Genomic DNA, 23,534 nt, shown 5'->3' with positions numbered 1-23,534 from the left:
TTTTACCATTATCCTTCACAGAGGTGAAAAAAATCAGCATCTTTTTCATTTCATTCTTTTGCAGCAGGTATAATTTCCTGGATAAATGCAATGGAAATTATGATAAAGTATGTGAGTCAGATATGACAATTGCGTGCCTGTTTAGAAGAAGAGCTGCAGAGGCCCACGGGTCTCCCGATTGGTTCCAGCACAGTAGAAACTCTCTTTCCCTCTGCAAATTCAAAGACAATTAGTCAAGGGAAACTAGATATATAATTTTCCTCTTTCACAGAAATCTCAGCTCAGAATACAGCATCTAATCCAAAATCTGATAAGGCTCTGGAGTTTTTTCATTTGATTTAATTAATGTTTTGAAGAAGCCTATTATACTTTGGGTTTTGGAGGTGATGTGTTGATTCTGAAAGGTTTATAAGAAACAGATGAAGCTTCAACTTACTCTTCGTGAATTTTCTCAGTGCAGAGCTTCAGAAAAAGCTATTTTTAGAAAGTATTTTATATTGGTAACATTTGTAAACCTTTCCTGGTTCATTTATTTGCTACCTATAGCTGAGGAATGAAGAAAGTGCATTGGACCAAATAGCCCAGTTAGAAGTCCTCCTGTACTCAGTATCCCAGTAAAGTTAATGAATTCTCCAATATGTAATTGAGAACCAAGTTTAGAGTACTTCAGGCAGAATTCAATAGTCTCTGATGTGGTCAGTGTTACAGATTTCTTTTGCACATCCACAAATATAGAACTTACTTTGACTACCCATATTCATGTTAATTCTCTTCTTAAGCATTTGTCCTTCAATTTTATGGTTTAGAAAGAAAAAGCAGAAGGACTCCACCATATGAATGTAAAAATATTATCTGAGAACACTTATTATTTTATAGCACCATTTTTTCCATCCACAATATGAACACTTGCATGCTACCCATATTTTAGCAGAAATTACTTTACATTAACACCTGCCTGTTACCGCTCTTTCGTTTCCCCAAGGAAACTTGGTTATGCAGTTGCACTGCCAATCTATCCATCCATCGTCCTGTCTGACAGTTTCCCTAGTACATTCTAAACAAGTTCGTGGCCAATCCCAGTGACATTTGAAATGCTGAAAACCAAAAATTAACACACTTCATGAAAATGAAAATCAGGTGAAGGAGACTGGCACAAATTTCTGCTATTATTGTGGCAAATGAAATGGAGGAATGGCTGACATGCTGGAAGGTTGTGCTGCCATTCAGTGAGACCTGGACAGGATGGAGAGCTGGGCAGAGAGGAACCAGATGAGATTTACCAAGAACAAGTGTAGAGTCTTGCACCTTGGGAGGAATAACTACATGCACTGGTACAGGTTGGGGGATGACCTACTGGAGAGGAGCTCTGAGGAGGGGGACCTGGGTGTCCTGGTGGATGACAGGCTGGCCATGAGCCAGCAGTATGCCCCGGTGGCCAAGAAGGCCAATGACATCCTGGGGTGCATTAAAAAGAGCATGGCCAGCAGTTCGAGGGAGGTGATACTCCTCTACTCTGCCCTGGTGAGGATTCACCTGCAGTACTGTGTCCAGTTCTGAGCTCCCCGGTACAAAAAAGACAGGGATCTCTTGGAAAGAGTTCAGTGGATCGCTACAAAGATGATAAAGGGTGTGGAACACCTCCCTTTCATGAGGAAAGGCTGAGAGACCTGGGTCTGTTCAGCCTTGAAAAAAGAAGATTCAGAGGGAACCTGATCCATGCCTATAAATATCTAAGGAGCAGGAGGCGAAGGGATGAGGCTGAACTCTTCTTAGCAGTGTGTGGTGATGGGACGAGGGAAAATGACACAGAGGCATAGGAAGTTCCACATGATAATGCGTGGGAACTTCTTCACAGCTCAGTGACGGAGCACTGGCATAGGCTGCACAGAGAGGTGGTGGAGTCTCCTTCTCTGGAGATGTTCCAGACCCACCTAGACACCTACCTGTGCAACCTGGGCTAGGGAGCTGCTTTGGCAGGGGGTTGGACTCGATGATCTCTAGAGGTCCTTTCCAACCCCTACAATTCTGTGATTCTGTGAGACTGATGCAAATTTCTGCCATTACTGTGTCAGGGTAGGGCTGTCATCCTGCACTTGGCAGCAGCTTCTTGGCCAAGGAGCCAGCAAGTCCTTGCCTGCCCATCAGTAAGCAGGGTCTGAGCCTAGCCCCTGCCACTGTCACTTGCCCTTTGTGGTGACTCAGGAGCACATGTAGGGAACAGAGGTTATTGACACAAGGAAAAGGGCGTAGGGACACAAGCCTACAAGAAACTCAGCTAATGGAGCCAGAAGTTTCATTCGTTGCACTGCTCATGGGACAACCTTTCTGTTATTTATTTGGCAGTCCTGCTTGAAAGCCTCTTTTCTGTATCAGACTCCAGCTGTTCTCAGTGCTGTACAATACTGGATATAAAGACAGTCCTTTCTTCCTACCAATGCTTTAGACATTCTTATGACAGTTTCTCTCTGCTGATTGCACATTAAAAAAATAAATAAATAAATAAAGATAACAAATTAACAAGATGACACAGAATGACAGAAAAAACACGTAAAAATGTACAGGGAATCCAAACCATTCTTAAAATGAAGTCTCAAGTACAATTAATAACTTCAGATATATCACTAAATTTATTTTCTATTCTCACTTTATATGTCACTGAGAATACCTTCAGAGAGACAGATTTCTAAGACAAAGATACTCATCGCTGTGAAATAAAATGAAATCTGTGTATGGAGTTTGTGCAACCACCGATCTAATGTGAACAGTTGAAATTATTGCTCCCTCAACCAGAAGCTCCCTCCCCATAGCTGAGATGAGTGAATGACCATATGCATAATCCTAATCTGTTATAATGTGAAACAGAATAGGTAGCTTTTATTACACTTGGTCTATTTCTGGCTTCCCTAAATGAAAATAAATCTGCCTTGTCACCTCAGTAGGCATGATTTTTCCTCTCTCTCATGGGCACTAAGAGCTCTGACAAGAAAACTGCCTTTTATTTGAGGAAAAGGAAGGCAACAAAAATAAACACAATGTAATGTCTTAGAAGTTCAGACAACTGTGCAATTCTAAAGTAACCAGGGAGAAGCAAAGCTCTTTGCCCTACCCCAAATTATCCCCAGGGTCATTGTGAGACACCAGGGAACTCAGTGGTCACCAGCCCCGTGAAGTAGACTGTATCTGGGGTATGTCAGCCCCACAGAGCATTGGCATGGCTGGTGGCCCACCTATGCTTTGACGTAAAGTCAGGTTTTATCCTTCATGAGTCTAATGCTGTGCTGGGCAGGTTTCCCCCACCAAAACACCCCACACATCAAGGTGATCTCTGCAATCCAAGGATCTCTCGTATAACTTCTGTGCACTGATGTGAGGCAGCTGGAATTGTCTGGAAGTATTTGGGCAGCTTGGGAAATTAGGCAGGGTGCTGAGGAGGGAGCTTCAGTGTTCTATGCTACTCCATGTCAGCATAAGTACAGAAAAAAAATAAAAATTCAGGGACTTCTTTTTTCACCAATCCAAGGGTTAAGCTTCCTTCCCTTGTGCCCAAATTAGAATAAATGGAAGTGACTATGACAGACCTTTGCCTTAATCCTCTCTGCTGAGGGTGTTGTCTATATCACATCACAATAAGGTCTTACACCAAGGACTCTCTTTTTCAGGAAAGAGAAAACTCCATATTCCCATTTTTATTCAGTGTTTATGTCAAAAGTATTTGCAGGCTCTTCTAGTGGCTGAAGATTAAGAGCTCTTTCATCTACATTCAGTTACTTTGACTTAATTTCCTTCAATTCATTCCATCGGCAGCTGCAATTATTTCTCTTCACAGACACTCCTCGCCTTCTGTTATCAAATTCACAGCAGCATTCATGAGTGGTGTCAGCTCCTGAGCAGAGCACATCTCCTTCTGAAGGACAGATTAGTGAGTAAGCGCTGCTTGCTTCCAATGCTTTCCTCCTGAGGGCCATACTGCAAGCAAGTCCAACTGGAGAAGAAAGGAAACACCATTCATGCTGTACGGTATATTCCAAAAGAAGTTTTCAGGAGAAAAAAAAAAAAAGATAGACTGCAGTTGCAGAGGGAAAGAAAAAGAAAATGCCACCACTCACTTTTGTCTGTATAACGTGCTTTCATGCTGCAGCTATTTAGTTTCTGCTCCCTGGTATATTCTCAGAATAACAAAGCAAAGTGTTGTGGCAATGGAAACAGCACAGCAAAGGCAAGAGTCTTCCAGCAACCATGTGGGTAAGGCAGGTCAGTCTGCAGTCTCTGTGGGCCATTTATCCAGCAACTGGCCTGATCTGAGTGCAGCAATACCATTGCTTGAGTCTGAGCTGTCCTCCTCCTGTCCTCAGTGCAGCTGCTGGTTTTGAACATACATTAGGATTTGGGGATATAGGAAAACTATTCCTCACTACTTAGACTCCTTTAGATGGGGATAAGTTCTAACTGCTTTTATGCATAAAGAAAAGTAACAAACTCACCTTCTCATATTTCAAGATATTAACTTAGATTTGAACCCTGAAGGCATTCAAGAGCTGTGTAGATATGACACTGAGGGACATGGTCAGTGGGTATGATGGGGGAGAACTGATGGTTGGACAAGGTGATCCAAAATGTCTTTTCCAACCTTAATGATTCTATGATTCTATAATTCTATGAAATCAGAGTACGGTAGCTTTGTTTCTCTACTTTTTTTAACCTTTCCATCTCCTTTTCTCAACTATGTTTTTTCCTCATCTTTACATCTTTCTTTTCCTCTGATCTTTTCATCTCTTTTTTTTCCTTTTTTTTATCTGTTTTTTCCTTTTCTTTGTCCTCAGAGACGCAGAACCCTGCAGGGAAAGGCTGATATGGACAGGACATGTAATACTCTGCCTAGCATGTACATGCAAATAACCTCCTTCTTGGACACATATGCAGAAGTCTTCTAATTCTTAGCAAAAATAAAGCTTCCAGGTTGGTCAGTGGAATGCAGTGAAAGGCATCAAAGAGGTACAACCCATATTCAAGTGTTGATGAAGACAGAAGCAGCAAAAAAAAAATAATGCTTTTCTGTATGAAGTTCACATAGAATTTTTTTTCACAGCAAACTGTGTGCTTCCCAGATGAGTTTTGCATGGCTGTTCACCACCACCAAATTTCAGTCTTCTCTGCTCTGACCTCTTGTTCTGCCCCAGGGACACACAGAATGATGGCCCCCAGCAACAGACTAAAGCTGGTCAGTGCTTCCCCTACTCACAAATTCAGTCAGCAGGCAGATCTGACAGATTCCCTGGAAGAGGTCCTTCCCTTTTGCAGGCAGGGGTCTGTGGGAGCATATGGTCTGTATCAGTAGCACCTTGCTCATCATGCAAAGCCATCAGAACTATAAAAGGTAACATATTCTTTGTGTACATCTTGTGAGCACTGATGCCTCTGGGCTATTGACTCTTTCTTTTCCCCCTCCTGTTCTCTTCAACACCAGTGGCATTTTAACAGGTTGATAATTCAGCTGTATAAGAATCCCCCGATATCAGTACTAGTTTTGTCAAATCCCTTTTCCCCGCATGAAGACAGGCAGGCATTCTGTTGAAACAATAAATCCATTATGTCAACACAATTAATTCTGTTAACTGATTAAAACATTCTGTCAAGGAACAAAAGGCATTCATCTAATATCTTCATCTAGCTGACAAAACACAAATCAGAGTCTTTGAAGTCATCGTGTTCTACGCCAAGGAAAATCCTTCCTGTCGACATGCCACACTGTCTTTGTTTTGCAGGGAGTGGGGCCATGAAGGCTTTAGCAGGGGTCTGCTCAGTGACACAGAGAAAGCCATTGTATCTCTTTGTGCCTGTATTGCCCTCTGTCTGCCTGGACCAGAGCTTCTGCAAGGAACCGCTTCTAATGATGTGCTTGTACCACAACAATCCTTTCCCTGGGTCAGGGACCATCATTCCTCTGTGCATTTATTTATATAACAGAAAAGAAATGGGTTCCCTCTCTGCTCTTGCAGCACTAACAATAAGTGCTTGATTTCTCTTGGCACTTCTTAATGCTATTATAGAGCAAATCACTTTCAAAGTCATTGGTGAACACAAGGGGTTTCAGGGCTCCAAGTTTCTAAATGAGATCTGCCATCCATGAGTGCTCCCATATGCCTTACGGAAAGACCCTCTCTTCTCACACATCCTTTTTTTACCACAACCATTGAAAATCAGAGGTTGAAATTTCCCATTTTTTCTTCAGGGAATCATTCCATCACAAAAGGACCTTAAGTTTTGCTCAAGCCCTTAACAGTGGGCTGTGGGAGGAACAGAGAAAGGAAGTTTTACATGGGGGTTACATTCCTGTTTTTCCTTTTCTTCTTGTAAGAGTTATACCACAAGATTAGTTCTTAAGTCAGCAGAACAGTCAGTCCTGCTTCCCTGGAGGCTAACATACAGCCAGTGGGGGTAGCACCTCTGCAGCAGGCCTGGGAGTGCAATGTGCAAAAGCAGATTGCTAAGACAAACTTGGTCTGGTGTAAAAGATGACCTCTGAGAGCCGAGACGGGGCTGAAACACAGGTACAGGGAAGGATCACTGCTGAAACTATTCTCTTACCACCCATAGGTGCATGCACTGGGACAACAGGCCTTCTGGCCATGGAAGAAAACCAGATGCAGCAGGACAAGTTGGAGTGGTGGCATACCCTGCAAGCAGCAGGATGCCACCAGTCTTTGAAATGCTGCCCTTCCCATGCATTAGATATGATGCACAGGAGAGGGCAGGGGCCGTGTGGTGCTCATCCTAGCCACCTGCTGATTGAGAAGATAAAGTTGCCTCCTCTCCAGGACTGGCACTGAGGAGTAGATTTTAATAAGTTCATTTTAAAAGTAAAATTATAAAGAATTAAGATGTTTACAATAAACTTTCAAGTAAACCCTCAAAGTACACTTCATCACATCTAAATCTCTTTCAGACTACATCCCACATTTCTTTTTATAACCACTGGTAGCTGCATTGTCTTCCTTATGCCTTCTAAAAGGCAACAGCGTAGTTTCACATAATGCCAGTAGGATGATTGGGAATTGTGTAGTTATCAATAGATAGCTGATTAGCAATTTTTCTTCCATCCATGTCTGCGGTGGTTAAGAAATATCCAGTTCATTCCTTTCTTTTTTTAAGAAACCTTATTTTTTCCTATTCTGCTGGAAAATAAAAACCTGTTTTGGTTTATCTATGATTTAGCCCTCTGCTGCTGTCACGCATTGTTTTAGAGTCTCTTATGAATTGTGGTAGTGAGCTGAATTCCTAATGTACTTATGCATATGCTTACCTTGAAGCTGTTGAGTGATTCTCGCAAGATCAATAACACTGTGTTTAAGTGCATGCTTAGGGGCTTTTCTGGACCAAGACTTGAAGTGTTCAGATTCTACAGTGCTGAATTCCTGCTGGACAAGTTCTGTAGTCTTTAGATTTGTTATAGATTTAATTTTGCAGACATGTTTTTTTTATTTATTAGGCGACTGCTGTCCCCTAAGCAAATCTGTTATGACATTTTTTTGAGTAATTATCTCAGTGTTCCCACAGACTTCTCCTGTTGTATCGTCAGAGGCAGTCAGCTCTCTGAACCTCAGAAGTAGTGCAGAAGTTATTGAAGTTAACAACAGTAACAAATTATGTGATAGCTATTTTGCTAATTTGGCTAATGAGATGCTTTTCCTGGGCAGGGCAGATGTTGTAGATGCCCAAGCACAGAGATAAATCTAAATCTCTGCAAACTGAATTTTTACCTTCAGGAAATATTCTGCTCAACATACTCATAAGTGCTCATGGGAAGCCATCCTTTATTTCTTAGCTGATAACTGGTCAGGGGTAGCCTAAGTCCAGTTCTAAGCTTTTCCAGTATTATCTGAAGTGCTTGGATACTTGATCTAGCAGTTGGCAACCCTTCTTGTGGCAGGGGGTTTGGCACTTGATGAACCTTGAGGTCCCTACCAACCCAAGCCATTCTATGATTCTCTGATACTAATACCCCAAGGTTTTGATGTGCTTCATGAGAAACATCCACTGAAATAAGCTGCAAAATCTTATTAAAACATCACTTGAAATCATTACAGGGTCAAAATCAATCTGCCAATCTGTACAGTCATAATATTTTACATAGTATATGTACAGAGGTCCCTTAAAAAATAAAGTCTTAACTGTATATAGTCTCTCTGTTATGTTTTACTACTTGTTTTGCTCAGTTAAATCTGCTGTACACAGATATTTCATTCTTCCTAAACAGAAAAACTAAGTTAACCTTTCAGTACTAATATTTCCCTTCCAGACAAGGAAATATCTCTTGTTTTGCAGTAAATAAAATGTTAGAACATAATCTAAAAGTGTATAAATACTAACTGCCTGGTAGAACAGAGGGCAACACCTGATTGAGCTGCTATTAATACATTGTACAAAGAGGAGAAATACAGAATTGTCAAATCGCAGAATGGTTGAGGTGGGAATGGACCTCTGGGGGCTCTCTTCTCTAAGGCCACCTGTGTATGGCCCCACACAGGTGTAGGCCACACCAGTATAAGAAGGGACAGTAACCTGCAGAAGGGCCCAGGAGAAGTAAAGCAAAGCATGGGGTTGACATGGGGTACTCAGTTGCTCATTATATATGTGTGACGTGGAGTCAGGAGGAAGGGAAATTGCTGACTGATGAGTGGTGCTTGGTTCTTGAACACCTTTGAAACCTCCCTTGGGGAACACAGCAGGCTTGCTTGCGTGCCTGAAGTAGACACACCCAGACAGCCACCAGATGGAAGGTACAGTAATGTCTGTCTTTGGGTCCTTGTGCTGCCCCTGATGTCCTGGGCATAGAGAGGTGTTTGGATCCACATCGGCACTGGGATGTGGATGGTGACAAGCGCAGAGGGACACAGACAAGACACAAGATGTTTCAACTTTATCATAGCCAAGTGGTATTTTGGGAGTCAGGAGGATAGCTGCTGCCCTCCAAAGAATCATGACTTCTCTGTACACATCACTGGCTAACCCACTGGCAATGACACAGCCTCTGTGTGCACAACACTACATGACTCCAAAGCCTCCCTCCAAATTTACCAATTGCCATGTGGCAGATATCAGCAGATACCAACAAAAATCACTTGATCCTCTGCTTTTCAAGGGGTTCCCAAACTCTACTGTTTAGTAAGACCCAGATCCTAATCCAGGGATTACACAGGCCACATAGCACTTGTCCCAGTCCTATGGCAGAGGATGTTAAGTGGAACATGCCGCCAGCACTCTTACTGAGGGCTGCCATGTGAAGGGCTGAAGGCAGCACAGCAAATATTGCCCTGCACAGCCTCATTTTAACCAGAGCAACAAGGACTGGAGTTTTGGCAGCCATATGCAGTGCCTTCCATCCCCACAGCACAGGATCAGGTTGGCTGGCTGGTACCCACACCCAATTCTGTCCCCACCTGCATCAGAGAGGAGGGAAGCAGCAGTGAGTGTTCAGGGAGGTTCCATGTGAGGACCCAAATTCCTCTGCAGGGTGGCAAATGTCAGCAGATGACTAAAGAACACCAGATGGCTTGTCAGGATTTTCTTCTCACCCTCTTCTTCCACTCCCGAGCAGCATTTGGTCTCAATATCTTCTAGGCAAATGTATTGCCTTTGTTTCCATCTCCCCAGCCTCCTTTCCCAAACACTGTGCTGTGACCCCGCCACCCCTACAGACTACATGTGGGGATGGATGGATGGATGGATGGATGGATGGATGGATGGATGGATGGATGGATGGATGGATGGATGGATGGATGGATGGATGGATGGATGATGAAAAGCACATCTTACACGTGGCTTCACAGAGGATGGTAGGAAGGGGATTGCTTTCTCCCCATTTCAAAGAGAGAAGGCAGGGGACCTGGGAGCTGTGGGCAAAGGAAGATCAGTGAGCAGCTGGAGGGAGTAGCAAGCCACTGCTATGTCAAAGCAAGAGTGTTCCAATCACAACCAAACCATATTCCCCAGGAAGACTAATATGGCACCTAAGCTTTAAGGAGATGAGCATGGCTAGTTGGGAGGCTTTTGGGGAATGGGAAGACTGACTTAGAAAGCAGGCAGGGAGGAATGAGGGCAAATTGGGATAGCATCACAAGCATCACTCAGTGTATCAGCAGAAATTATCAGCAACAAACCCTGAGCACATAAACAGACTGAAGTAGAAGGTGTGATCTTCCATGGTGTCAAAGAGGCTCTAGCCATAACTTCCCAAGCAGAGCCTATTGCTGAGTCTCAGCCCCAAGGTGATGTGGATACCCAGGGACCATCCTTGAGGTTCAGTCCAGTCTCAAGGGCAGGGCACCTTTCCCATCCCTCCTCATCCATAATGCTGCATATCTAAAGCCTCTGTACTGCTGAAGAAGCTCATTAGAGTGCTGCGTGACCTCTTGGTCTTTCAAGAGCATCTATTAGCATGTGCATCCGTAACAAGTCCTGGAGGCCTCAAGAGCTGCCTGGATGAGTCATTGACTCAGACCCTCACATCCCCAGTAGAGGCCAGAGTGCACAAGGTCAGTTTCTGGAGCAGATCCTAGAAGTTCCACTCAGATCCAAAGGACATCAGGTCACTGGCACCAGAATATATCTGCAGTGCAAACCGTGGCTAGACATGACTAGGGTTTTCACTTAAAATGAACACCCCAGACCAGTTAGTGCTAATGCACTATGCATGGAGAGCTCTGGTCTATACAGTTCCTTGCCTGATCTAGCATAACAACTTTTAGGTGAAACTAAATTTTTATACTATCCTAAAGCACTGATAACAGTTTTCACCGAGCATCCCTATCATGGAGTAGCATGAGAATGGCAATAATTAAGTATGAGCACTGCCAGGGAAAGCTTAGTTTCAGTAGCAGCAGCTGGAAGAGCTAATGTAACCCTGCTCATCACCCTAAAACCCATTCATTGCTGCACCTAAAAACATTCTTTTACTGCCACCAAAACAGAGCAGTCAACAGTAATGGTTGTAGTGGGTTTTTGCCAACCAGCATCTAAGCTCAAGTGATGTTTGTAAGCATCTCTGTCGTGCACTTACACTGTGCTGTATTAACAATCCCTTCAGTTTCAAACTCAGATGAATTTGATTATGTTAGCAAAATGACATTGATTCTTCTGATGGTTATATCAGTAGTTTTCAGAAACACATAGGGCGTACAGTGTCTCAAGGATGCTCACAAAATAATATACAAGTGAGGCTATCTCCAGGTGCCAGCCCAGTGATATTGGAGCTATAGGAGGAAAAAGCTCCATTGAAAAAAGATGCGTGGCATTCTGACGCGGCCTTCAAGTTACTTTCATTTGTGCAGCTGGGGAGAAGCCTTTTCCTATCTGTAAGGCCAACATAGGTAGTTACATTATGGGAGGACCCTCCCTCTTTTCTTCTTCCCATTGTTTTCAGGACCAGAGATTCCAATAACTTAGTTGATAAACTGTGGTTCCCAAAAGCACATCTATTCTCCAGCTGGAGATAAATATTGCACACCAGTGCCACAGTGTCTACTCACAGCTGCGGGATTATTTGTCTCTGTCATGATACAGCTCTAAACTTCTGTGTGTTGATTATCCTGCAAGTGTCTTCCTCATTCTCCTCTGTCAGTCACATTAGGGATGGGACATTTTTGTGGTCTGACAAAGTACTTGGGACAATTAATAGTTTTACAAAGCATTAACTCCTTTGATTCATATTAAGCACACCTTTTGCCAACCACTGCTGCGTGTTTTGTGCTTATTTGTCAGTGTAGAGCCATAAGTCACCAATTCAAATCTCACACATTTATCTCATAGAGTCATAGAATAGCTTAGGTGGGAGGGGACATTAAAGATTGAGTACCAACCCACTGCCATGGGCAGGACTGCCCCCAACAGCTGCTCAGGATGCCCAGGGCCCCATCCAACCTGGCCTTGAGCGCCTCCAGGGATGGTGCACCACAGCTTCTCTGGGCAGCTGTGCCAGTGCCTCACCGCCCTTTTCCAGAGACAATTCACAAAACTGGCCAAGTGATAGTAACATCAATCTAAATTAAAAAATCCTTCTCTGAAGTAACCACCCCATGGCCAAAAGTGATTTTTCTCTGTTGTTTCCATTATCCTGAAATTCTCTCTTCATTTCTCTCTTCAGTTCCTGATGGTGTTGCTTCTCTGCCCCCACCAGATCTTAATTCTCCTCATTGATGTTCATGAACTTCAAGCCCTGCCCCAGCAGCCCCAAGCTGGATCCCCTCAGGGCATCCACCAAGATCACATCAGCTGCAGCTCCCTGCTTTGGGGGGAGCATAGTGTGTGCATGGGGGAAACCTCCCTGGACATTACCACTGCACTCATAGCACAGATTTTATCATAGCACGATCTATTTTGTTTGACTTTTAACAATGGCTTCCTCCTTACTTCTTAAAGTGCAAGCAAAGATAGAAAGAAGGGTGACTTACAAATCATTTCATTACCTACTGCCTTGTTTTCTCACTCTTAGTGATGTCTGGAAGGGAAATAGGGCTGAATTTTATCATTTGAAGCGTGGAGTATCTGCTATCTCTCTATATCTCTTTCCAGGACTACTCTAGTGTATAATTTGATAACAGCCCGCTAAGAGTGACCTCGAATAAAGCTCTTCCTGTTTTAGTCTTCTAGTCTCTTACTGGAGATCTAAAGGGCTATATTAGAAGCCTGAAGGAGATGAAGAAATAGATTCTTCTGAAGATTTCCACTAGCACAAACATCAAGCATGCTTCCACAGTCCCATTTTCTTCTCCAGCAATTTTATTTCCAAAATTTTCTGTTCTCATCATGGAGAACTCGTGAGTTCTCTCCACTTGCCATCCTTAAGGACTGTGCAGTGGTTCCCAGAGCAAATTTCAGTGATGGTCAGCTCTTGCATTGACCCAAACAGGCACAGCTTTTTACAAATATGGAAACACGAATGGTTGCTGGCAACTGCACAGCCCTGAAGACCATACAAAAAGCAACAGGGGCAGAGAGATGCATGAAATCTTTCTTCTCTATTACGCAATGTCTGCATCTCTAAACCATTGACAGTTATTGTGACTGTGCTGAGCAGTTGGCCACCTTCAACACTTTGACCTGATACAAGGAACTATCTCAGCCCTTCCTGCTCTCCTAAACCCCTCATGGTCTCCTCCAGTCCTTTTGGAGAGTCAGTATGAAGTACTGGGCAGGACTCAGGGAAAATCTGTACCCTCCTTACTCAGGGACCATATTTGCCTCTTGAGAGGATATTGGAATCATAGAAACATAGAATAGTTTGAATTAGAAGGGAACATACATGGCCAGAGCCCCATTCAACCTGATCTTGAGTGTCTCCAGGGACACGGCATCCACTGCCTCTCTGAGCAACCTACTCCAGTGTTTCACTGCCCTTACTGTAAAAAAAACATTACTTATATCCAGTCTAAATCTCCCTTCTTCTAATGTGAAACCATTTTCCCTTGTCCTATCTGCTAAAGTCCGCTAAAGAGCCTGTCCCCTTCTTTCTTACAGCCCCCCTTTAGATACTGAAAGGATCAATTCCACTGCAATTAGTGGTGGAATGACCAGAGAGATATGAACCTCTCTAATACTCCTCGAGGAGTTAATTAAAGGGGTCTAATCTCCACTGAGGAGAATCTCAATCTATCCCTGGAAATTACTTTCTCTAATAGAATGACGTAAAACCAACTAACACCCTGCACTGGGTCGATAGCTGCCCCATAACTAAACGCTTTGCATAATGCAAAGCAAAGGACACAGAACTCGACTACCTACAGAGCATTTGTATTTAATATATTTTTTTCCTGTTTGCTTTGTTAAAGCCGTAATCCCCGGGCTTTTAAATATAGATGAAGAAGAGGGCAGCTGGGAACACCGCATTTGCAGGGGAAGAGGGACCTCCACTGGCTGCAGAACGAAAGGAGCAGGGTTTGATTGCTGCGCCGAGCCTGTGCTCCAACCTGTTATTCAGCAACGGGCACAGACCAGATAGCTTTGTCCAGCTTGTCTCACCTTTATTCAAGGTGAGACCCACGCCACATAGGCCGCAGCCGCGTATGGGTCCATGGCACAGAGCAGCGTTTGATGGCTGCACACACTGCCCCATGCTCAGAAGTGCTACTGATATCTGCCTCCCCCGATGGTGCACACAATCGCAGGAGGAGTTTTTCCTCCTTCTCCCCATGTCACACACACGGTTGGCTCCAGGTTTCCATGCCAAAGCAGCGGGAAGGAGCTTGCATGCACCAGCTACTTGTCACTGCTTGTGTGTGTGCTTTCTGCCTGATGCCCTCACTCTTATTCCTTCACTGTGAGCATTACAAACTGCAAGTAATCCCCCACTAAGTAAGTAACAAACATTAACGGGCTGCAGGAGATGCCACCTGAAGATGCTGGCTTCTCCAGACACCCCATACACAAGACAGGGACAACGGCAGTGGCTGTGGCTGATGAGATTTGAGCAGCAGCTTGCATCTGCAGGGTGCCACTATCTTACGTAGTGACTTGAGAGTCTACACCATGAAACAGCACTGTGTGGCTGCATTTAGGCAACTGGATCCCACTCATTTGAATGGCATCCCATTCAGAAACTCCCTGCAAGTCCATGGGAGCCAGAGTGTAGCTGGGGAATCCGCACAGGTGTTTGATCTCATCCTCCCTAGAGGTTTGTTTGTGGGTACTGCCTGAGGCAGTACTAGGCCCTATCTCCTACTGTCTCCTGCACTCAGCCCTTCCCAGGGGTCCCTTCTTCAGCAGAGCTGCAGTTCGGTCAGGGTGCCGACCTCAAGCACCTCCCAGACTCTGGAAGGGGAGAATAGAACTTCTAAGTTTGGTGCACTAAAAAGTGCATCAAAGCGCAGAAGTGACATCAAAGTTCAGGGGGAAATTTCTCATTTCAGATATTTTGCTTTGACTGGGAGAAGATGGAATGGCAGTGAACATGGTTTTGTATCCAGAGAGAGAGTTCAGATAAAAGTCCAGTGATGTTTCTGCAGAATGGTCCCAAGTATTAATGGCAATCGGCCACTGCTGCCACCAATTCCGTCCAATGAAGTTCAGGTGTCCCAGAAATGTCGACACCAAGCAGTCCTCGCTGGGGTGAGAGGACCAAGACATGGTGACCTGTGGCCTCTATAGTTGGCTTCCCCACTCTCCAGTAAATCTGCATTCCTGCTGGTTCTTATGGAAGGCTGCTACCAAGCTTTATCTCTGGGAACTTGTCTACTTGTTCCATCACAGTATTGTCACCTTTTGATACAAAATTGAAGATATGTTTTTCCATTCGTTTCTGATCAGAAAAGAAAACAGTACAAATCCATAACCCTTCCTGTGTGACTGACTGGGATGGGTGCAGAGGGGGTTGGGACTGTAGGACAGTGCCAGTGAGAAGGGCACTCAGTCATGCCTCCAGCCCTGGGACCAGACCAGGCTCTGAAGGCTTTCTCCACACTACCCTTCCAAACTCTCAAAGAAGGGCCCTAACCAGACTCTACGGACACCTTGTTCTCATTTCAGGAGCACTGAGGCATTCCCCCAAGGTTACATGCAGCCAGCACCACCTGTAATGTCAGTGAAGTGGGGATGAACAGCTGCAAAACCCATGGGTTTATTGTGAAGGTCAAGTGGAATCTACTTCATTGTTTAAAATGATTCCCTGGCTCATCATCACTCCTTCTCTGTTATGAATTTGATTGGAAGCAGAACTGAGAGGAGAAAGCAAGCTGGATACCTCAGTACTAAAGGATTCCCAGGTGAACATGCTGGACACACATTTCCACACGCCCCAGGCAGTCAGTGTGACTTTTCTCACCTCTTCATCACTCTGCCACAAGAAACGATTACTTACTACATCTAATTACCTCTTTATATTAATGAAAAGGAAGCACCATCCAGCCCTGCCTCCTGCAAGCAGTCCACAGGCTTGCTCCATGACCTTGTGTACTCCTCCACCTGCCTTCATTTGTCAAACTTAAACCAGGAACAATTCACCCAGGCCCCAAGGCTACTGTAAGATCTCATTATTGCAAAAAGCTCCTCTAGCTCATGCCCATACAACACGGTACAGTGTATTATTAACAGGATGTGGCCAAAAGAGGAGAGAAACAGAGGAAGCAATTTTTCAAATGTTTTCTTTCCCCTCTTCCCCTCCCAGAACAACGCAAAGTCACAATAGGCTTCCAAATTTCTGGGCTGGATTCGTTCAGCAACAACAACACGCTGACAGTTTTCAATATATATGCATGACAGCTCTTCTAATTGGAAAGATGACAAAAGTCTGCTGCTCAACTGAGTTTCTCAGCAACTGTTAAGAATAAAATTAAGGGGAAAGGAAAACCAGCTGCAAAGTACTGTAAGACATCCGCAGTGGGAACGGGAGCTGTAGGAGAGGCAGCACTCCTTTTTGTCCCCATTTTAATTTGGCCGTATTAAAACGAGCAGCAGTGTCGCATCCGCAGCACAGTATGTGCAGAGACAGCAGCCACAGAAATAAAATAGTTTCTGTGCCATTCTGAAGCAGGTGCAAGCAGAGCAGGTCTGCTAGAGAGGACAAGAGATAACATCTGACTGGTGAAAGGAGTTGAGAAGAGCACTTCCCAAACCTCAGTGCTGTGGGATGCCTGTGCTTTTCCCATGGATGGCTGCTGCTGCTCATCTACTGCAGGCAAGACCTAGGAGCTGTGCAAGACTTCAAGAAACAGCAGCAATAAAAACTTGTTTTCTAATAAACCAGATCCCTGCTCTGCCCAACTCACCTTTTAGGGCCAGTCTGCCAGAATCTACATGCATAAGCAAACTGCTTGTGCTTGAGGAGTCCTAGTTCTGCTCTCCTATGAACCAAAGCTGAGGTTGCTGGGCTCATTCAGCCTGGAGAAGACACCAGAGGGACTTCATTGTGGCCTTTCAACACTTGAGGGGAGTTTATAAACAGGAGGGAAACTGACTTCTTACAGTCTGACAGTGATGGGACAGAAGGGAATGATTTTAGACTGAAAGAGGGGAAAATTAAATCCCCAGTCAGTAAATCACAGCATCATAAAATATCCCAAACTGGAAGAGACCCACAAGGATCACTGAGTCCATCTCCTGGATCCACACAGAAATGTGCAAAAATTAAACCACGGAGAAAATGTGCATATGTAAACACAAGCAAACACATGAACTCATCTGGAAAAAAAAAGGTTATGGCCTTTAAAATGAGATTTCATTTTCATTCATTCTCAGGTGAATTTACTATGAAGCACTGGAATGCTTTGCTCTAAGACTCTGTTTGAAGTTGATGCAGTTCCACAGACTTGGGGAGAGCTGTTAGTCACAGACTCAAATACACTACTGTATTGTAATTAGTCACACTGGGAAAGTATTTGCATCCAGCATTTGGTGTTCCAGTCTGGTTTTCCCCTTTCTAGTATGTGAGGCTCCAGACTTGCCTCTTCTACTGGGAAAAAAAAATAGTCAAATAAATAAAAATAAGCTTTCAATAGAAGAGAAGGGAGACCAGTAAGCTTTTTCACTCGCATGCAAACCGAAGTTCTGCACCTGTGTCAAAGGAGCAGTTCTTTACCATACAGCCCAGACTCCACTGAAATGCAGAGATGAGGGCTCTGCTGAGAGCTGCATCGGGGTGAAGCCATCCCAAAGGGACATCTGCACAAGACTCAGAGCACGCGGCATTAGAGGCAGCAACCTGAAGAGTAAAGAGACTCCACAGGAGGCTTCAAAGGCAAGGAGTGGGTCCCACAGCTTCAGCTGCTGTAGGACTTGCTTCCTACTTGCTTTCTCTGAGAAGTGCACCTGTCTTGGAGCACACGTACACATACCACTATTTCGATTGTTTTTTCCGATATTTTATTTCTGACAGGCATTTACAACGTTCCATTCATAGAACTAAAAACATAAAAATAGACCTTCTTTCAGCTTATAAAAGAAATATATAAGAACCTTTGACATAGACATGTCGTGACATTATGTACAAGAACAATGGTACCTTCGCAGTACCAGCCTTCCAGTATTCCAGAACTGACTGTATTCCACTGGGTACAGCATAGGACAGCTAAAATCTCTGCTTTTCTAGTATGCTGGGACACAACTGACAGATAGATGATATAAAACAATGATGTGATCATACAAAGGGTGTAGAAACCTTTCTAAAGCTTTTACGAAAAGAAATGAGAAGATAGCAAAAGGTTAAGAGAGAAAGCTTTCATAAGAACAAGTATAGTGCACCAGAAACCAGAAAGGGGTGGGGGAGAGGGGGATATGCTAAGTGGGACACAAAGACAGTGATGGATTTCTGGGGGAATAATTTTCGTTATGTTTTAAAATATAGTCAGAGTGGATTTTATAAAATATAATCCTAAAGCTATTATAAAATTTCAGGTTTTCAAAGTACCTACTGATGTGTCAAACACCAATAGATACTAAAAAAAAAAAGAAAACTTCATATAATTTTCCTTTTTTTTTTTATTCCTCATAGGTGAAACTGAAATGGGAAAAGCTATACAAATCTTAAGAAAAAAAAGTGCTATTTATGTTTTGCATTTGGAAGTCTACTTAGAAACCATTTAAGTCACATTTTACCCTGTTTCAGATGCTTAAATAAAAGGTTTAAAATGTTGAAGAGGTTTAGAACTCGCTCATATTCTACTGCAGTGGAAAAGCTTTCATAAAGGAATTAAAATACACTAGTTTCACCCACAATAGGAGAATGGATGAGGTCAGTTTTTTTGGCCATGAATTCCCTGTCCCCTAAGCCCAAACTGTGTCAGAGAAAGCAGACCAAACGAATCCACGATGCTGCGTCCCTAGGGGCAGTGAGGTTGCACCATGGACCAGTTTGCTCCGCTACAATTCAGTCGTGTCATTTTATTCTTTTTATTATCTAACTAAACTCCAGCCTCAAACATATACAATAATCCTTTTCTTGAAGAAAGTTATACCTAAATAAGAGTTTCCAGTTCATATTTTAATATAAAACCCACCATTCCTAACCCTCTGCAAAAAGCTAGCCTCGTATCCTAGACGTGGAGCTAAGCTAACACTGTAAAATTCTTATCCCTTTGTGCCCCTGCATCTCAGGTAAAATACAAAAAAATATTTCTTCAAGTGTTAAATTTGGATCTCTTAAGAGAGTTTGGCATCTTTACAACATTTTGCAAAACTAGAGCTTCCAACATTGACATTAAATTAGACCAGCCACAGACCAAGAGGACTTAACACAACAGAAATCCCAAACCTTTCCTCACACGTTCCTAAAATACATGTATATTCTCTTATAATTAAAGAGGGAAAAGTAATAAGAATGCTGCAACTGTACACGTTAAAAAGGCAGTTTCCTCATTCAGGAGATGAACCTACGGTTGACATTTTACGGCTATAAAACCCTTTTGTTTGTTGTGCTATTGTATAAGCTAGTTTGCTGTACGTAGGTTAAGACAACCAGAGTAATTTGTTTTCCAGTGATTATATTCTCCCCATACTTAATTTCAGCCCCTGATTATGTTAGAATAAATAAAATAGAGTGAAAGCCCTTGGTAACGTCAGACAGGACCTTAAGGTTATTCCGTTCCAAGTTTTGAGCGTTTTACAGTTGCCTAAAGTGTGGCCGCATGGCTTCAGACCAATTCAGCTGCCGTAATGGTGTGTGCAAGTGTGCAATCTACGGGGACTGGCTCTCAGCGGTGTGCCGGGAGCGGGAGGGAGGGCGGGCAGGATGGGGAGACCTACGCATCTGGGCAGGGAAGGGGACCGGTTTAGAGCTCCGTGTTCAGTTTCCTGCTGGGGACAAAGTCTTCACGCCTGACCCAGATGACCTCCTCGCCGTGGCCCTCCACGTCGCCGTTGATGCCGGTCAGGGCCGCCTGCTTCTTCAGCTGGGTCATCCTGGAGGCGTGCGTGTCCATGGGCGGGCGCGAGCGGTCTCCGCGGCACGTGATGGAGGTTGCCTGCAGCCGCTCCCGAAGGTCTCGGTCGGCCACGGCGCCCCTCATGGCCTCACAGTACTCATCGTCATCGCTGAGGATGTCCGTTTCCTTGATGTCCTCCTGCTCCTCGTACTGAGCAAGGTCAAACTGTTCCTCTACCCAGCGGTCAGTGTCCCCACCGTGAGTGGGCTGCTGGGGCTCTTTTTCGGGGCTGCTTGTGAAGACGGCGTCTGAGTCAATGGTAAACCTGTTTCGGGCCAGCCGCCGCCTCCTCCTCCCAAGAGACTTGCTTGGGGCTGACACTGTGCACACACAAAGATAAAACCCCAGAGGCTTTTTACACACGGTACAATTCTCTTTAAAAAGTTAGTCTTCCAAAGGCCCTTTATTTAATACCGCTAGGCACCGATCGGGCAGACTCCCAAGAATGACCTAGTCATTCCGCATCCTCCCTGTGGGCTTCACTCAGATCCTTGGCACAAGTCTCTCTCCAGCTGAAAAAGGGGTTTCTGCTACTCAGATCCATGGCTGGCATAATGGCCCACAATTACTGCTCCTCCTTAAGCGGTAGGCAACCAGCCAGCACAAAGTGCCTCTGAGCAGCTCTGCTTCTTGCAAGAAGCACCCTGTTGTCAGTGCACAGCAAAACCCAGCTAGCTTTACACCTCAGTATGGGAAACTGCTTTGTCTCAGGTAGGAGCAACATTACAAGATTCCAAATAGCTACCTCAGTACCAAAGGTGCTGGAATCATTGCTTTATTTCTCATGTGTTTTCTATCCAAGCTGTGCTAGCCTCTTCTCCACTTCCTTCCTACTAGGGAGCAAGCCTGCCAGAAGTTCCTTACTCAGCATCAGCTGGTCTACTAGCTTTTGCAAATGGCCCAATTAGCAAATTCACATCTTCTGCGCTGGAATGTTGTCCTAAGAGGCTCGTGAGACAAAAAGCAGGGGATGAATACTGCAGCCAGAGGACCTGCAGCACCCCAGTGCTTTACGTGCACACACTCAGCTCCATTGCAAACAGGTGAACTGTGAGGTTATAGCTTTCCCCTCTTCACTCAACAGCACCTTCACACTTGCAGAACATATTCCTTAAACTCTAACAGCGTGGGGGGCACGGGTTACATTTTAATATTCCTGAGCCTCAAAACATGCACAAAGGATAACAGCTCAGCAGTTGCAAATTTTAACTATAGAGAAAGGTCTGGACTTCGAAAGATTTTAAATCTCAGCAAAACTCATCATGCAAATGCACTGACAAGCCAAAACAAAATAAGGTTTGGCATCTGCACATCAGCCCCACAGGATGACTGAAGGAGCATTGTCAAAAACACTGCAATTTGGCCTTCCCTCGAATCTTCCTGCTTATGATTTTAAGCGCCTGTGAAGCAGATGGCTAACATCACTTCAAGTGAGAAGCCACGCTGCTAAAAATGCTACTGGTCTGGCCTGCCCATTACAGAAGAGGAACAGAAAGCCTGATTGTCCACACTGCTGGATCTAATGAGTAGAAAAAAAATAAAAACAACAGACCAGAACAAAACACATAGCAGCGCTGTGTGTTTTTCAGTTGGAAGCAACTGTTTCCTCCCTCAATCATCTAGTGTTCTGAAAATGAAAACCTGTTTCTCTCAGGGATTTTCTCACTGCTTTTGCCTGAAGTCAACTGAAAAGGAAAATCCATGACTTAGGACAGACCATTACAATAACAATATCAAGTGTATGCCTCTCCATGTGTGAAAAGTAGGAGCACATGCCTTTAGCCAAAATGCTGAAAAGGCCAAAATGGAGGGCATAAAAAACTGTCTCTTCAAACCACATTCCTCACAGATGGATGAAAGATAGATGAAAGAAAGATCCCCGAAGATCTTTCTTGTGCATTTTACTTTAAAAGTGCTTGGGTTGGTTCAGAAATTCTCTACATGCTTTGTTTAAAAAAAAATATGCAGTGGGCTTCTGATTTCTTCAGTTGAGACCCATTTCCAGATTAAAGTGCACAACCAATTGGTATTGACAGGAATCCCTTTTCTCCCTTCCATGCCAGAAGGACCACTCTGAAGCTCAGCCTCGAGTGCAAAGCAAGATAAATAGAGACAATTTAAGGCTCCGGAAGAGGTGAAGCATGGAAAAAACAGCAGGTTGTTTTTTTTTACATACACAAGAGAGAATGCCAGAGGTAATGTGCAAGTATCAGACACCACTACATCCTACAACGGTGCTGGGGTTACTGGGATCTTGAAAGTCTGTAGCCCTACAGTACCTGCCCTGTTCATGGCTGGCCTTGCACCTTTTAGAGCACACAATCTTTTTCCACCAAAAGGAACATATTGCTGGGATGAGGGCAAACTTTCGGTTTTAAGAAGCTGCCTTCTGTGCTTGTCCCGCAGAATCGAATGCACTGCCTTCAGAAAGTCCTTCCTGTGTTCTGGTGAACTGAAAAAGAGGAAAGAATACAAGAGGCAGTTACTTCTTGCAAACTGCTAAAAGCTCACTGTAAATGAGATAATTAATGACCATAATAAGTACTGTAATTTAAAACCCCAAGTGGACTGGCATGCATTTCATCTCAAGAACACTCTATTTAAAATAGTATTTTCAAGACAAAGCCAAATCTATAGTTATTACAACAGATACCAAAGAAAACAGATACATTTTTATTAACAAATCATGTTGCCCCTCCAAAACCAACCACACTCTTTGTTCGGTCTGACAAACATTAAGCTGACCTGCGGTGACTAATCAAATCTCAGTTTGTAGCCTGTAATCACACACCAAGAAATCCTGCAGATCTGTACAGCTTAGTAGTGGGACTTGGCCTGGTATCAGCTCTGTTGGACCCTGGCAAGTTTGCAAGTTCTCATTCAAAGTCTAAAACACAATGGGGCAACCACCACAACAAAGATGGACAAAATTCATCTAAGGAAAGGCTAATTCCCTAAGGACAGTAGCTGGAACTTGGCATGAAAGGCACCAGCTGAACAAGACACATCAGCAGCTACCTGGCACAACGACCCAGGAGTTTAATTGGATATAGATTTGGGAAAGGAAAACTATAATAAGGACATTCCTATAAATGCACGAGGTTGATCAAACATATGCCTTTATCTTAGATAAAGTTTCATAAAGGTTCTAACACCCTCTTCCTACTTTTAACCCCAGGCAGTTCCCAAACTGCCTCAGATGAATGACATAGGCAAGCTGGGATCCAGGAATGCAGCTGCCACTGGAAGATACGGAAATACACTTACCTACAGCAAAGGTGAAACGTTCTTTCTGGCCTGCCTTCAGACTCAGATTTAATGTGGACAATCTCGCACACAGAATTGGTCTCTGCATCTAAAGCAAAAGGAAACAGCACTTCATACAACAGTCTCTCACGTTTAACCTCAGTTAGAATATTTATACCACAACCCTGAAAAATGGTGTAAGGCTGCGTGGTACAATGAATCATGTGCTGAAAATAATATTAATTCATGGATGAAAAACAGCAGTGGGCAAGTGGTCAATGAAACAACAGACACGTAAGTTGGCTAAAATCTAGTAAAGCTTCATATGCACTCACTCAGTACTATAAAAGTAACAGAAAAAAATGGCTTCTCAGGTATTCCATA

At 43.9% G+C, this 23,534-nt stretch overlaps 2 protein-coding genes across 7 annotated transcripts in view; one reads left to right on the top strand and one right to left on the bottom strand.

Annotated features, from left to right (window-relative positions):
- The window catches only part of BACH1 (BTB domain and CNC homolog 1), a 506,041-nt gene that overhangs the window by 344,288 nt on the left and 138,219 nt on the right, over positions 1–23,534 (top strand). The window lies entirely within an intron of this gene.
- The window catches only part of TIAM1 (TIAM Rac1 associated GEF 1), a 126,690-nt gene continuing 120,986 nt past the window's right edge, over positions 17,831–23,534 (bottom strand). For all 6 annotated transcript variants that reach the window (XM_065741791.1, XM_065741790.1, XM_065741793.1 and 3 more), the window contains 3 exons: positions 23,172–23,259; positions 22,184–22,356; positions 17,831–20,224 (listed from right to left, as the gene is read on the bottom strand). In XM_065741791.1, the coding sequence (XP_065597863.1) occupies positions 19,752–20,224; positions 22,184–22,356; positions 23,172–23,259 (734 nt within the window). In that variant the 3' untranslated portion in view covers positions 17,831–19,751. The remainder of the gene's footprint in view (positions 20,225–22,183; positions 22,357–23,171; positions 23,260–23,534) is intronic.

This window comes from Cyrtonyx montezumae, unplaced genomic scaffold, assembly GCF_038088225.1.
Source record: "Cyrtonyx montezumae isolate F1298 unplaced genomic scaffold, pur_monq_1.0 scaffold_3, whole genome shotgun sequence".
Taxonomy (NCBI): domain Eukaryota; kingdom Metazoa; phylum Chordata; class Aves; order Galliformes; family Odontophoridae; genus Cyrtonyx; species Cyrtonyx montezumae.
This window is presented reverse-complemented; position numbering and strand designations above follow the sequence as displayed.